Genomic DNA, 13,547 nt, shown 5'->3' with positions numbered 1-13,547 from the left:
CTTACAAGGGCTAAAACAGAGACTCAGACATCATGTTTCTTTTCTTTCAAATCTGAGAATCCGAGTCTTCCACCAAGCATTCCAGCTACAGCGACCACCCCCAACATGATCACACTTCGATAGCACCTGTCATCCAGAGCTCAAAGTAGATTGGAAATATTCATTAAGACTTGCAAGCCTCCTGCCAGACAGGAAGGCACTATACCCAACATTTTACAGATTAAGGTAGAGATGCATGGAAAGGTGATTTTCCTAATGACAGTGAGTCAGCAGCAGAACTAAGAACAGAGCCTAGGGCTTATCTATACTTTCCCAGCAGTGCAGTTCCACCAGCTGTAGGAAAGGTATAAGATGTGGCGTAAGATAAATGACTTGATGGTACAAATATCTGACCCCTGTCTACACTACCGCAGCCAGTGGGGATTCTAGGGGCCAATTTTCCTACAGTAGATACAGCCCAAAAAGTCTCAGTGACCTGCTGAAACTCCTAGATAATACTCTCTGGCAACACTGTTTGCACTGCATGGTACCCACTCACCCATTCAGACGTAGCCTCTTCCAGGCCAGGACTCCATTCTCAGCATGTTTATACTCATCAGAAAACAGTTGGCACATCTGCAATACTATATGACTAATAACAGGTCTTTGCTGACTCTTGTTTCTGTCATCTATGTAGTTAAAGATTTCAGGACACAGCAAGATAAATAAACCAATGCTGCCAGTCACAGGGCGGGCGCTATCTGAAGTGGGTTCTGATGTGGTGAGAACACTCCAAACCATATTACATGTTAAACCTGAAACCGACAGGGCGAATCATCAGAAACTGGGAAATGCTGCATTTAGCCCAACAGCCTATAAATAATGATAAACCACCATGCATCAGTCACCTCGGAAACAAAGCTGCCAGGCTGGGGGTTCGGAAGAGGAATGCCCGGATCTCCCTCTACAAAGTGTCCTGGGAGATTCCTGGTGAAGGAGCCTGCCTGACACAGCTATGAAGTGGGGGAGGTAATATATTTTACTGGACCAACTTGTGTGGGTGAGAGAGACCTAGAACTCTTTTCAGGTGTCAGCCTGGAAACTTTTCTCTCTCACCAACAGAAGTTGGTCCAATAAAAGATACTACCTCCCCGACTTGTCTCTCCAATACCCTAAGACCAAGGTGGCTACACCACCACTGCATACGACACTAGACCTAGCCTTTCCCATCACTACCCGTGCTGGGCTTCATTACTCGATTGGCTGGGCGCACCCCCAGCACTATAGCAGCAGGAGCACTTCGCGGATTCGGTCACTCTTGTTGCTGTGCCTATCAGCCACAGGCAGCAGAGCCCATGCCAAGGACCTTCAGGGAAACTTACAGGGCTCTTGGGAGAGCTCTGACAAGCCTATGCCCCCCATAATCTGCCCCACAACACAAGTGAAAGCTTTCAGAGGGGGACACTATCTATCTAAACACCAGGAGCTCCTGGGGAGGGGTTCTAAGCCCCCATCCCTGCTGGACCAGGGGCGTTTCCATGGTCCCTGGAGGTGTAACCCTGCTCCACTGCTAGGTAACAGGAGAACAGCAGGGGGAGGGGAAGGGTTCCAGCCAGGGGGCAACTGTGCCAAGAAAGGGAGCCCCAGGCCAGCAGGCATGTCCCCAGCCCCAGGAGTGGGGGGGTTAACCGCCCCGCCCCCCCAAGGGAAACGGGGGGGCCCCTGCCCCGGGAGGGGGGGTTAACCGCCCCGCCCCCCCAACGGAAACGGGGGGGCCCCTGCCCCGGGAGGGGGGGGGTTAACCGCCCCGCCCCTCCAAGGGAAAGGGGGGCCCCTGCCCCGGGAGTGGGGGGGTTAAGCGCCCCGCCCCCCGGCCCCCCAAAGGAAAGGGGGGGCCCTGCCCCGGGAGGGGGGGTTAAGCGCCCCGCCCCCGGCCCCCCAAGGGCGGGGGGATAGCCCCCACACCCCGATGGCCCCACATCCCTGCCGGATGACCCGCGCCCCCCCCCTCACCGGTCCCGGCGGCCGCTCAGCGCTCCTCACCCATGACCCCCGGGCCCGGCCGGAGGGATCCCCTACCGCAGCCCAGGCCCGCTTCGCCCCCTCCCCGGCTCGCTCCGCTCCGCTCCCGGCGGCGGCCACCTGACAACGGAAGTGACGCACCACGCCAAGCCACGCCTCCGCCCGGCTCCGCCCCCTCTGCTAGCCGCCATCTTTTGTTCTGGCGCCTCTGGCCAGAGCAAAGATGGCGGCTGCCGCTGTCCGGAGAAGTCACAGATCTTCCCAGAGCCGCTCCTGATTGGAAGGCTGGGCCAGCGCCTCCAATGTTGATTGGCTGAAACCTTAACTGGGCAGGAAGGCGACTGAGGAGTTTGGAGGGTGCTAGTTGCTGATTGGCTGATCACCGCAGGGGCGGGATAGGCGACTGGGCAGGGCTGGTCAACCTCCCGTGCTGATTGGCTGTGCCCCAGGTGGGCTGGCCTGGAGCATGGGGATTGGTGGGTAACTGGGGGGATTAAAAAGCGGCCTGGCTGTGATTGGAGGAGAGCTGGGTGGCTATTTGCCGGGTCACCTGTGGGCTCTCTGCAGCCTGAGCAATGTGGGGTCCCCCCGCCCCTGCGAGGCAAATGCCCCGGGGGGGGGGCCCCTAGAGCTCCCTTCCCCGCGAATGCCCAGGGTGCCTGTCCGCCTTGCACATCACAGCTGCACTGCGACAGTGATCCGCCCCCCACCCCCCCCCGTCACGGGCCGTGGGGCCCACACGTGCCTCGCGCTGGGGACCCTCATGCAGGGCCCCCAAGGCCCCAGCAGCAGCTCGGTGGGCGCGCTCGCGAAGGAAGGAAACGCCCCATTGCCCGGGGGGGGGACGGGGACGTGTCTCACGCAGCGACCGTTCCGCAGCTGACCCCCTCGGGCCTCATCCTCAGAGGAAACCTGCACAACACTTGCCAAAGACGGGCCTGGGAGCTTAAATGCGTAACTTTGCTCGATGCTAAGGATCCTGGACGGAGCAGAGACCCTGGATTTGTGGCTTATTACAACAATCTGTAACCCCGCTAACTGCCCTTTTTGTCCCGTGGTTACAGGGATATTAATGGGCCACTTCACCTTAAATGGTCCCTTAGAATATGTGCTAACTACTTTTGCTAAACTATCTTATATTTAGTTGTGATGCTCACAGTCCCTTTCCCAGACCTGAAGAAGAGCTGTGTAGCTGAAAAGCCGGTCTCTCTCACCAACAGAAGTCGGTCCAATAAAAGATATTCCCTCACCACCTTGTCTTTCTAATAGCCTGAGACCAATGTGGCTACAACAACATTGTACACACAAATGACACATGATTAACCTGGGGAACTCCCTGCACAGGATCCCAGAGAGGCCAAGAGCATAGCAGGGGTCAAAAGGATGGGATGTTTCTATGGATATGGAGAGCATCCACAGCCCAAAAGCCAGGATTACACACAAAGCCCTTCTAGCAGCCTTGAAGGAATCTAGATACTCCTGCTTCAGGGCCTAGGCCAACCTCTCCCTGTCAGGGTTAACTATCCTTGGGGGCAGGTCCCCAGCAGGGCTCCTTCCTGTGAAACACCTGCTCCTGGCTGCTGTCACAGAGGGGATTCTGGGCTAGGCAGGCTAGTGATCTGATCCAGTCTGACAGTCCCTATGTTCGTAAGCTGATCTCCCAGATCCTTGGGCCAGGGCCAGCGATTTCGGGAAAGCGAGTGTAAGTGGGGCCCATGCACGAACCCGCCCCGGGGGTTTCTGAGTCCCCACACCCAGAATGGGATGTGATGGGGATGCATCAGAGATGGCAGGCAGCTCTCTGTGATCTCATGAGACTCCCAGAGGTTTAGCCAGGGGTGATTCATGTCAGGTGTGGTGCTGGAGCAGCCTTTCCTGTGAAGCAGCCCAATAAGCAGCCCCGCGCAGCTGGTGCAATCTCTTCCCAGCCTTTGCCCCCTGCCACTCCTCTGGTGAATCAGCTGCACACAGGTACTCTAAAGCAATTGCATCACACAGGGTGAATCATGTAACAGGCAGGGCACCCTCCTCCCTCTCTGGATTCTCTCTGCCTCTCAGCAACAGAAGGAGGAGAGGCAACCTCAAAACCCCCAGGAGCATTAGTCAATTCCTCTCCTCCTCCTGATTGTACCATCCAGCCACAGGAGAGCTGTGGGTGGAACAGACTGGGGAGGGAGGCAGGGAAGACTCTACTGTATCTGCATTACCGTGGGATATTCCAATGCCCAGTTACTCCACAGCATCATGCCTGCAGGGGAGCAGAGTGAACCAACAGCCCACATGGTCCATCCTAGACTGTGCCATGTGAGAGGCCAGCGCTTGCATTAATGAGCATCAGGAGAGGGTGGCAGGGGACGGGGAGGGAAGCTCCTGTCTGTGGCCCAACATGTCAAGTTCTGCCGCAGTCCAGACCCAGCATGGCTAAGGAGACCAGCAGCTCCCTCCCCGTACACGCCCTGGAGCTCTGCAGGATTGACACCTGGGCTGGCCCCAGGGCTCCTGACATGGAGATGCAGCTGAGGATCTCACGGCACTGTACAAATGCTGAGTAATGAAGGCCCCTGGGCTGTGGTTACTGTGCTTGCCTCCCTACTGGGAAGGCTTGGGAAACCCCCATGGCCTAGTTCCTAGACACTCCCACTCCTAAAAGTGGGACGTAGATGGGACTGGGATTTGTTAGAAGGTCCCCCCACCCATGTGCAGCTGTCTCTCCGGCTGCTCCAGACTGGCCCAGGGTCCGCACAAACGGCAGTTCCAGTCACTTCCCAGGCTTGAACTGTACTTAGTCAGCCAATGCTGCTGAGAGAAGGGGCTGCTGTTTGTCCTGAGGTCTGTGGGTCCATCCCTCTTCCTGGGAGCTACCTGGACACATTGCAAACTGCCCAGGTGTGTGTGGGGGGTGGGTCACTTTGCCTTTAGGAGTAAGGTGTAGATGGGACACACCCTCTGCTGCCCCTGTCTCCCAAGGGGACTTGAGAGGTGCATGTAGGTAGGCTGCAGCATCCCTGTCCCGCACTGACACCCAATGCTGCAGCCTGAGGTTTCCCATGCTTCTTTGGGAAGCCCTGACCCCAGGACAGGCAGGGTCTTCTGCTCATGGGAAGGGCTAGCTGGTTTCTCCCAGGCTCTGTCTCAGCTGAGGCACAGAGCGGGGTTTAATGCCCAACTGATCTTGATCATGTTATTGTCACTGCTGAGAGCTATTTCCAGACCCCGCTGGCCCCAGAGAGAGAAGGGACAATGTCACTTCCGGAGCCTCTCCTTATTCATGCAACAGCAGCATTGCAGGAACAGGAAACGGTGCTGAGGGACCAAATACATCACTGGGAGGGAGCACAGAATCCAGCAGCAGGGCCCGCTGGCTCTCTCCACCGGGACAGATACAAAGCTGCAACCTGTCCTGAAAATCAGCCTACACCCCTACGCACCCCCCGCCAGCCCCCATCTATCACAGCTCGGGCTGTAGTTAGGATACAGGGAGGTTTGTTTTCTTCCTCCAAAGCTGCTGGGATGTTACACCCCTGAGGTCATGGAGCCAGGTTGCCTTGGTGATTGGATGACGCACACGGATGGACGTGCTGGGGGGAGGGGGAGGTAGGTCTGCAGGGCCAGCGAGCTGACACCTTCCCCAAGCCCAGGGTGCAGTGCCCCGCCCTCCCACGCTCACTCACAGGGGTTCCGAGAGACACACACTCGCTCTCCTCTTCACACCCTGCTCACCTCTGACACCCACGCACACCTGCAGTCTCTCATCACACACCAGCTCTTGCTGCCTCGCACACATGCACACCTCCCCGCTCCCCAAACTGGCACGATTGGCAGGCTCTGGCCAGGAGACAACCAGTCCGGAACTGGAATGGCAGGGGGGCTGCGGGTTGGGATCGAGGGCTATCTGCAGAGCTGGAGCAGGAGAATTTGCCCAGCTCCTGCCAGCACTGCACTGAACACCAGTGACGCCAGCTTGTTGCTTCACAAGGACCAATTTCAGGTCCAAATTCTTTATAAAGTGCATGAAATCGGGAGGCTCTTGGCTGGGCACTGGTGGGACGAGGGAATCAGGGGCCGATTACCATGGAGCTAATTCTGTTGCACAGCCACATCATTATAAATCAGTGCCCAAAGCCGCTCATCCCTGCTCTGTCTGGCTGCCAGCTGGTCCCCCCTTCCCACAGCCCACAGGGCTGCTCAGCTTCTTCCACAGACACAGTGAGCTAAGTCGAGCCCTGCCTCCCTGGGCTGCTCAGGCAGACAGAGCAACAGTCAAAGCATGTGTGCCAAGAAAAAGAAACCTAGATCCCGAAGAAGGATGGCACAAGCCCCCCTCCTCCTACACCAGCTCCCGGGGGGCCCTTTAACTCAGAGAAGGTCCCAGCGGCAGCACCAGCCAGCTTGTGAAAGCGGATGTCTCAGTTTTCCAAACGGCCTCTGATTCTTGCTGAGTCAGGGCATTTCCCACCTAACTTTCACTAGCTGGAGAAAAACATAACCCGGGGGCAGAATGCATGTGTGAGTGGTGGTCTGGGATGTGTGGAGGGGTCAGATCTGGGAGGGATGCAGCTGGATGTGTTAGTTGTGTGTGTCTGCGGCATGGCTCTGTCCCCTGCTGGACGAGCTAGGTGAGCCTTCGCTAGGTATGTCAGAGCCCAGTCCGGGAGCTGCCTCGTAGGAGCCAAGTACGCTGCTGACCAGCACTTTAGGGGGACTGTTCACCCCTGGGCTGAGCGGGTGCAAACACTTGCGTGGTCACTGGGCAATGCCTCACCCTCTGCCCATCCAAACATGGCTGCAGGGGGTGCACAGTGATGAGGAATTCGGCCCTGATCATATTCCAGGAGATGTAACGTCACCTCTCCCGAAGGCCCAGGGAAAAGCCGCCTGCTGCACAAACCCTGGCTCCCTGCTCTGTGCTGTCATGAGGCTCCCGAGCAGCAGTGTGGACATCGACAGTGCCAAGCCCAGCCCGCCCCAGCATTGGGAGCAGGCTGCTTTGCGCCATCATGCGGCACCCACCAGAGGGGCTTGAATGGCAGCCCAGCGTCATGTCCCAAACATACTCCATGTGGGCCATGTTAGTACAAGGTGCAGGCTCTGCCCCAGAACTACCATCGCAGCAGACTGCCAGCCCCCAAGGAGAAACAACTCCTCCCAGCCCCAAAGCTTGGGGAGCCATAAAGCCCGTGTCTGCTAATGTCATGCAGACCCTCAAGCCACCCAGGGTGGTGACCAAGCTGTCACTTTCAATGCTTGTGCCGGGGCTGGCCCTGAACCATTCCGGCTGCACCTGACCCTGCAGCAGCTGCTGCCCTAGAGATCCTGGAAAGAGTAAATCAGACAGCTTCCTTGCTAGTGCCTTGCCTCAGGGCTTCCAAGTTCCGCCCCCTCCACGGTACAGGGATTCAGCCTCACGCGACCCAGGCCACTGATGAGGAAATCGAGCCACAGAGCATCACTGGCAAAGCCAGGACTAGAACGCAGAAGTTTGGACTCCCACTCCCCTGCTCTGACCATTACAGCCCAATCCCCTCCCCGAGCTAGGGCCAGAACCCAGGAGTCCCAACTCCCAGTCCCGTGGCTCCAGTCCCCAGACCGCAACCCCTCTCAGAGCTGGGAACGGCAGCTGGAAGTCAAGACTCTGCTCTGCTCACCAGTCTGCTCTCCCCTCCACACCATTCCAGCTCCCACACTGCTCCTGCCAGCTCCACAGTCCAGCTCTGACAGTCCCCATGTGTTAGCTACCAGCTGACCTGCTGCAGGTGACTCAGCCAACCCCACACCTGCCCGCTCGAATGATAAACAGGACACAACGGGTGCGCGGTCACCCTGTGATACAGGCCAGGACTGGGCTGTGTCTGAGTGAAGAGACCAGAGCTCCATCTCAGAGGAGCCAGATAGTGCTGATTGGCAAAAAGAGCCCTGTCAAAATAGGATGAAATCATCTATTGCCCTTGGCTGTGGCCCAGGCTGACTCCTTCCTGGCTCGAGGGAGCAGCAGAGAGCTGAAGTGCTGGCAGGGACATCTTTTGCTGCGTCCAGAGGGACATTTAGACCTGTGAATCATCAAAAAGCAATTCCAGTCCAATTACTTTCCCTGGTGAAAGTCACCTCTCTACTAAGATTAGGTAAACCCTCCCTGCCCCCTGGATGGCTGGGATGAACAGAGTGGTCTGCGGCTGACATGTCTTTGTTGGGTTAGATGGCCTGTCTCTTGTGCAATCAAATGTCAGCACCACGTAGCACTGATCACTCACTGTGCTCTGCAGAGGAGGGCTAGGCCAGGCTGTGTGACTTCTGTGACTACGCCATGCAGTGCTGGTACACTGTGCCAGGATGAAAGCAGTAGGGGTCGAAGTCCTCTCTCATAGCAGGTGCCAGGCTGGCAAAAACGACAGAGCATGTGCATGGAAGGATCCTTTTATTATTTCCCCCCTTAAGATCCAGCTTCACAGATTCCCACCCACCTGCTAGCAGGAAATGGACAAACTCAGCTAGACGCTATTGAACTGGTCTGTGTCTCACTTGAGAGCCAAACCAGGCACAAGGGCTCCCAGCCCGACTGGCCAAGGGGTCACTGTCCATCTCACCTGCACCAGTGACAGGCTAGGAGAGCTCCGGGGCTGTCAGCTGTTAACCAGGGCATAACTATTTCAGGAGCGACTCCTTCTGTGTGTGTGTCAGAGAAGGGGATTCGTCCCGTTGAGCTATCAGCAGTCTGTGTGCTTTCCTGCCTCTGGCACAGCCTATGCGACCCACCTCACCCGGACACAGGATTGAATACGCACAGCAGAGCAAGGATGGCTTATCCCTGGTTTCAGAGTAGCAGCCGTGTTAGTCTGTATCCACAAAAAGAACAGGACGACTTGTGGCACCTTAGAGGCCAACAAATTTATTTGAGCATCGGCTTTCGTGCGCTACAGCTCACTTCATTTCATTTTAAATCAGGACACCAGAGATGACAGGGTTTAATCAGCCAGGGAAAGATGGCATGGCTACATTTTTTTGCGGCAATGACCTAGGCCTTTCTGATCTCTTTTCCACTGCAAAGGCAAAACCACTTCCAGCATTTGGATAACACAAGGTGAGCAACCAGGGGTCAGTTAATAATCCAATTGTCCCTGCTAGCTAGCCCTCTGGCCTGTCTCATGAGCTGAGATTTCCATCTTGCCTTCCATTCAGAAGGATCTTTCTGGTTCTAACTTCCTAATAGAGAGAAGGTAGCGAATTCTCAGGTCTTAGCTGGTGAGCAAAGATTTATGTGATAACAGAAATAATCCACCAGCCATTGATCAAAGAATAAAAATAGAGCGATGGCCCAAGCCACAGATCAATGGAGTTGGCAAAGGGCACTGGAGAGACCTAATGATAACACAGAAGAAGCCTGTTGGTTTCTGGATAAAGATTTTATTTGAAAAAACGTTTACTGATCAACTTAAGAACGAGACAGGATATAAAAGTGTCCTCCTTCCCTTTACCTGCCAGAGCATCAAGAAACACACCAGAAGGTTTCACAGAGGCCTTAAAATTTAAAAATAAACCCCTATGGATGATCCCTTGTCTGCATTCCCCCCCCCTTCATCCCCCCAACACCAATGTCAGGAAGCTGCCCTAAGAAACCAAAACCCCGTAACAAATGGAGAAGGGATTTGATAGAGCAGCCCAGGGGATCTTTCAGGATGAGACATGTTTGTTGTAGTCTCTAAAACGGTAGCAGAGACGGGAAGATTTCCAGTACAGAAGTGGGGGTGATGTTATAAGGGATCTGAGAGCTGTCGTTCCAGGTTAGAGCTCCCTGGGAATTCTGGGCAACGCCCAGGAGAGTTTATTTGTGTCTTGCTGTAGGGAATTCCTTTCTCCCTTTGTCTCGGCCTCCAAAATAGCGCACCTTGTGGATCAGCTGCAGCTGCTTCTCCACTGTGGCCTTGATATCCACTTCGTCAGGGATATGGACATAGCGGACATTCCTGCCGGTCACAAACAGGTCATCCAGCTGGGAGACTCTGCCCCGCCTGTCTGTGAAGGTCACCTCAGCCAGGCGAATGTTCATGAAGGCGTCCACATTGGTGATGCGGCCCAGCACGGTGCTCTCGTCGCGGAGATCGACTGTGGTGACGTAGCCGTGGATACCTTGGAGTAGGATGACCAGGCTGTTCTCAGCAATGGTGCGCTCTTTGACAGAGTGGCTGATTTCCATTGTACAGCGCTACCCAACTACAAGGAAAAGCGCAAGAGAAGCCTGTGTAACGCTTGCGGAATTCACCCCACGTTAACGCTCTCCAACAGGTCCTGCTGCTACCTCCGACTGCCCCCGGCCTCCGCTAGTCCCGAGTTCTGCAACGTTGGGGCCAGTCTGTCGGGACCACATTATAGAACACATATGTACACGGCTGAAGCTTTCAGGATGAACTGAGCGCTGGTACACGGCGCTGGCCAGACAACCAGAAGCATCAGCCTCCGAAGTTCTCTCTGCAACAGGCGCCTCAGACAGGACAGGAGCCCCGGTTCCGCCCTCTACAGGCCGAAGGGGGGTGGTCTCCGTCCCGTTCCCTCCTTAAACCGCTCTGCCGAAACCAGTCAGTCCCGGGGAAGGCCGTGCCTGCCGTGGGGGGTCCGTTTTGGGGACACGCACCCCTTCACGAGGCGGCAAGGCCTAGACGCCCGAGCAGGGGCCCAGGGGCGGCAGAGTCGGAGATCCCAAAGCGCCCAGGAAAGCGGATGCTCAGACAAACGGCAGGTTTTTGCCTTCCTCCGTCTCCGCAAAAAGAACAGGAGGACTTGTGGCCCCTCAGAGACGGGCCCGTTTACTTGAGCCTCAGCTTTCCTGAGCGGCCGCCCACTTCATCCGATGCCTGCAGTGGAAAACAGTGGGGGGGGGGGGTCACAGGGCCGCCCCGACCCGCGAGGGGCCAGAACTGCCCACGGGCTCGGCCAGCCCCTCACCGTGGAGCCGGGTCGCCCCGGCTCAGACAGCGACCCCCACCCACGGGGGACAGAGGGGCCCGGCCCGGCTGACCCCGCTCCCGCTGCGGGCCGGGGCCGGCGGGTGCGAGCGCCCGGCGCGTGCCCGCGGGGAGGGGAGGGGAGCCACGCGCGGGCGCGCACACGCAGGCTGGCGGCTTCGCTCACCGGGCTGCTGCTCCTGCAGGGGCGCCCCGGGCTGGCCCCGCCCCCAGGCTCCGCGCGCTCCGGGCCGAACTCGGCCTCTTCCGGACCCGCGCCCCAGATCACCGCGCGCGCCCAGCGGCGCCTGCGCAGTGAGCAGAGGGCGGGGCCCAGGCGCTGAGGCCCGCCCCCTTTCAACGCGCGTCTGGGGGCAGGGCGGCCGCTGCCCATTGGCTCATGTCCGGGGCGGGGCTGGGCGCCCTGCGTAGGTCGCAGGCCCGCCCCCTCACTGCGTCCGCCCCTTTGGGCCCTGGAGCCACCGCCCATCTGCCCCCCCCGGGCCATGGAACCACCCCCCATCTCCCCACCCCCCCGGGGCATAGAAACCCCCGTCTCCCCACCCCCCCGGGGCATAGAACCCCCCATCTCCCCTGGGCCATAGAAACCCCCGTCTCCCCACCCCCCCGGGGCATAGAACCCCCCATCTCCCCTGGGCCATAGAAACCCCCGTCTCCCCACCCCCCGGGGCATAGAAACCCCCATCTCCCCTGGGCCATAGAACCCCCCCATCTCCCCACCCCCCGGGGCATAGAACCCCCCCATCTCCCCTGGGCCATAGAAACCCCCGTCTCCCCACCCCCCGGGGCATAGAACCCCCCATCTCCCCCTCCGGGACATAGAACCCCCCATCTCCCCACCCCCCGGGGCATAGAACCCCCCCATCTCCCCTGGGCCATAGAAACCCCCATCTCCTCACCCCCCGGGGCATAGAACCCCCCATCTCCACCCCTGGGCCATAGAAACCCCCGTCTCCCCACCCCCCCGGGGCATAGAACCCCCCATCTCCCCCCCCGGGACATAGAACCCCCCCCATCTCCCCTGGGCCATAGAAACCCCCGTCTCCCCACCCCCCCGGGGCATAGAACCCCCCATCTCCCCTGGGCCATAGAAACCCCCGTCTCCCCACCCCCCGGGGCATAGAAACCCCCATCTCCCCTGGGCCATAGAACCCCCCCATCTCCCCACCCCCCGGGGCATAGAACCCCCCCATCTCCCCTGGGCCATAGAAACCCCCGTCTCCCCACCCCCCGGGGCATAGAACCCCCCATCTCCCCCTCCGGGACATAGAACCCCCCATCTCCCCACCCCCCGGGGCATAGAACCCCCCCATCTCCCCTGGGCCATAGAAACCCCCATCTCCTCACCCCCCGGGGCATAGAACCCCCCATCTCCACCCCTGGGCCATAGAAACCCCCGTCTCCCCACCCCCCCGGGGCATAGAACCCCCCATCTCCCCCCCCGGGACATAGAACCCCCCCCATCTCCCCTGGGCCATAGAAACCCCCGTCTCCCCACCCCCCGGGGCATAGAACCCCCCATCTCCACCCCTGGGCCATAGAAACCCCCGTCTCCCCACCCCCCCGGGGCATAGAACCCCCCATCGCCCCCCCCGGGGCATAGAACCCCCCCATCTCCCCTGGGCCATAGAAACCCCCGTCTCCCCACCCCCCGGGGCATAGAACCCCCCATCTCCACCCCTGGGCCATAGAAACCCCCGTCTCCCCACCCCCCGGGGCATAGAACCCCCCATCTCCCCCCCCCGGGGCATAGAACCCCCCCATCTCCCCTGGGCCATAGACCCCCCCATCTCCCCACCCCCCCGGGGCATAGAACCCCCCATCTCCACCCCTGGGCCATAGAACCCCCCATCTCCCCACCCCCCCGGGGCATAGAACCCCCCCATCTCCCCTGGGCCATAAAAACCCCCATCTCCCCACTCTCCCGGGCCAGAAAACCTCCCCATCTCCGCCCCCCGGCCATGGAACCCCCCCCATCTCCCCTGGGCCATAAAAACCCCCGTCTCCCCACCCCCCCCGGGCCATGGAACCCCCCCATCTCTCCTGGACCATAGAAACCCCCATCTCCCCACCCCCCCAGGCCAGAAAACCCCCCCATCTCCACCTCCGGGCCATGGAACCACCCCCCATCTCGGCCCCCGGGCCAGAAAACCCCCCCATCTCCGCCCCCGGGCCATGGAACCACCCCCCATCTCCGCCCCCGGGCCATGGAACCCCCCCATCTCCCCTGGGCCATAGAAACCCCCATCTCCCCACCCCGGGGCATAGAAACCCCCATCTCCCCACCCCGGGGCATAGAACCCCCCATCTCCCCTGGGCCATAGAAACCCCCATCTCCCCACCCCACCCCGGGGCATAGAGCCCCCCCATCTCCCCTGGGCCATAGAAACCCCCATCTCCCCACCCCACCCTGGGGCACAGAGCCCCCCCATCTCCCCTGGGCCATAGAAACCCCCATCTCCCCACCCCCCCGGGGCATAGAACCCCCCCATCTCCCCTGGGCCATAGAAACCCCCATCTCACCTATCCCCCCTGGGCCATGGAACCCCCCCATCTCTGCCCCCAGGCCATAGAACCCCCCATCCGCCCTCA

The 13,547-nt window shown here is 59.2% G+C and overlaps 2 protein-coding genes across 6 annotated transcripts in view; both read right to left on the bottom strand.

Annotated features, from left to right (window-relative positions):
* Window positions 1–2,125, bottom strand: part of STK40 (serine/threonine kinase 40) — a 43,418-nt gene extending 41,293 nt beyond the window's left edge. For 3 of the 4 annotated variants that reach the window (XM_084609694.1, XM_084609697.1, XM_084609696.1), the window contains exon 1: window positions 2,023–2,125. Coding sequence is in view for 1 of the 4 variants with exons in the window: in XM_084609696.1 (XP_084465822.1) it covers window positions 2,023–2,026 (4 nt within the window). In the remaining 3 variants the exon portion in view is untranslated. Of the gene's footprint in view, window positions 1–1,992 lie in introns of all 4 variants that reach the window. The other variant, XM_084609695.1, reaches the window with a different exon arrangement.
* Window positions 2,126–9,379: 7,254 nt separating this feature from the next.
* On the bottom strand, window positions 9,380–11,257 carry LSM10 (LSM10, U7 small nuclear RNA associated). 2 transcript variants are annotated; one of them, XM_084652566.1, is made up of 2 exons: window positions 11,122–11,257; window positions 9,380–10,206 (listed from the first exon to the last, which is right to left on the bottom strand). In XM_084652566.1, exon 2 carries the CDS (start codon window positions 10,187–10,189, stop codon window positions 9,818–9,820), a length of 372 nt encoding a protein of 123 aa, XP_084508692.1. In that variant the 5' UTR covers window positions 10,190–10,206; window positions 11,122–11,257; the 3' UTR covers window positions 9,380–9,817. The 2 variants fall into 2 exon arrangements, with proteins under 2 accessions (XP_084508692.1, XP_084508693.1); XM_084652567.1 differs by having other exon boundaries at window positions 9,380–10,345; window positions 11,122–11,254.
* Window positions 11,258–13,547: the final 2,290 nt, after the last annotated feature.

Source organism: Lepidochelys olivacea (genome assembly GCF_965140295.1).
Source record: "Lepidochelys olivacea isolate rLepOli2 genome assembly, chromosome: 19".
NCBI classification, from domain to species: Eukaryota; Metazoa; Chordata; order Testudines; family Cheloniidae; genus Lepidochelys; species Lepidochelys olivacea.
Note: the sequence above shows the minus strand (reverse complement) of the source record. Positions and strands in the feature narration are given on the sequence as shown.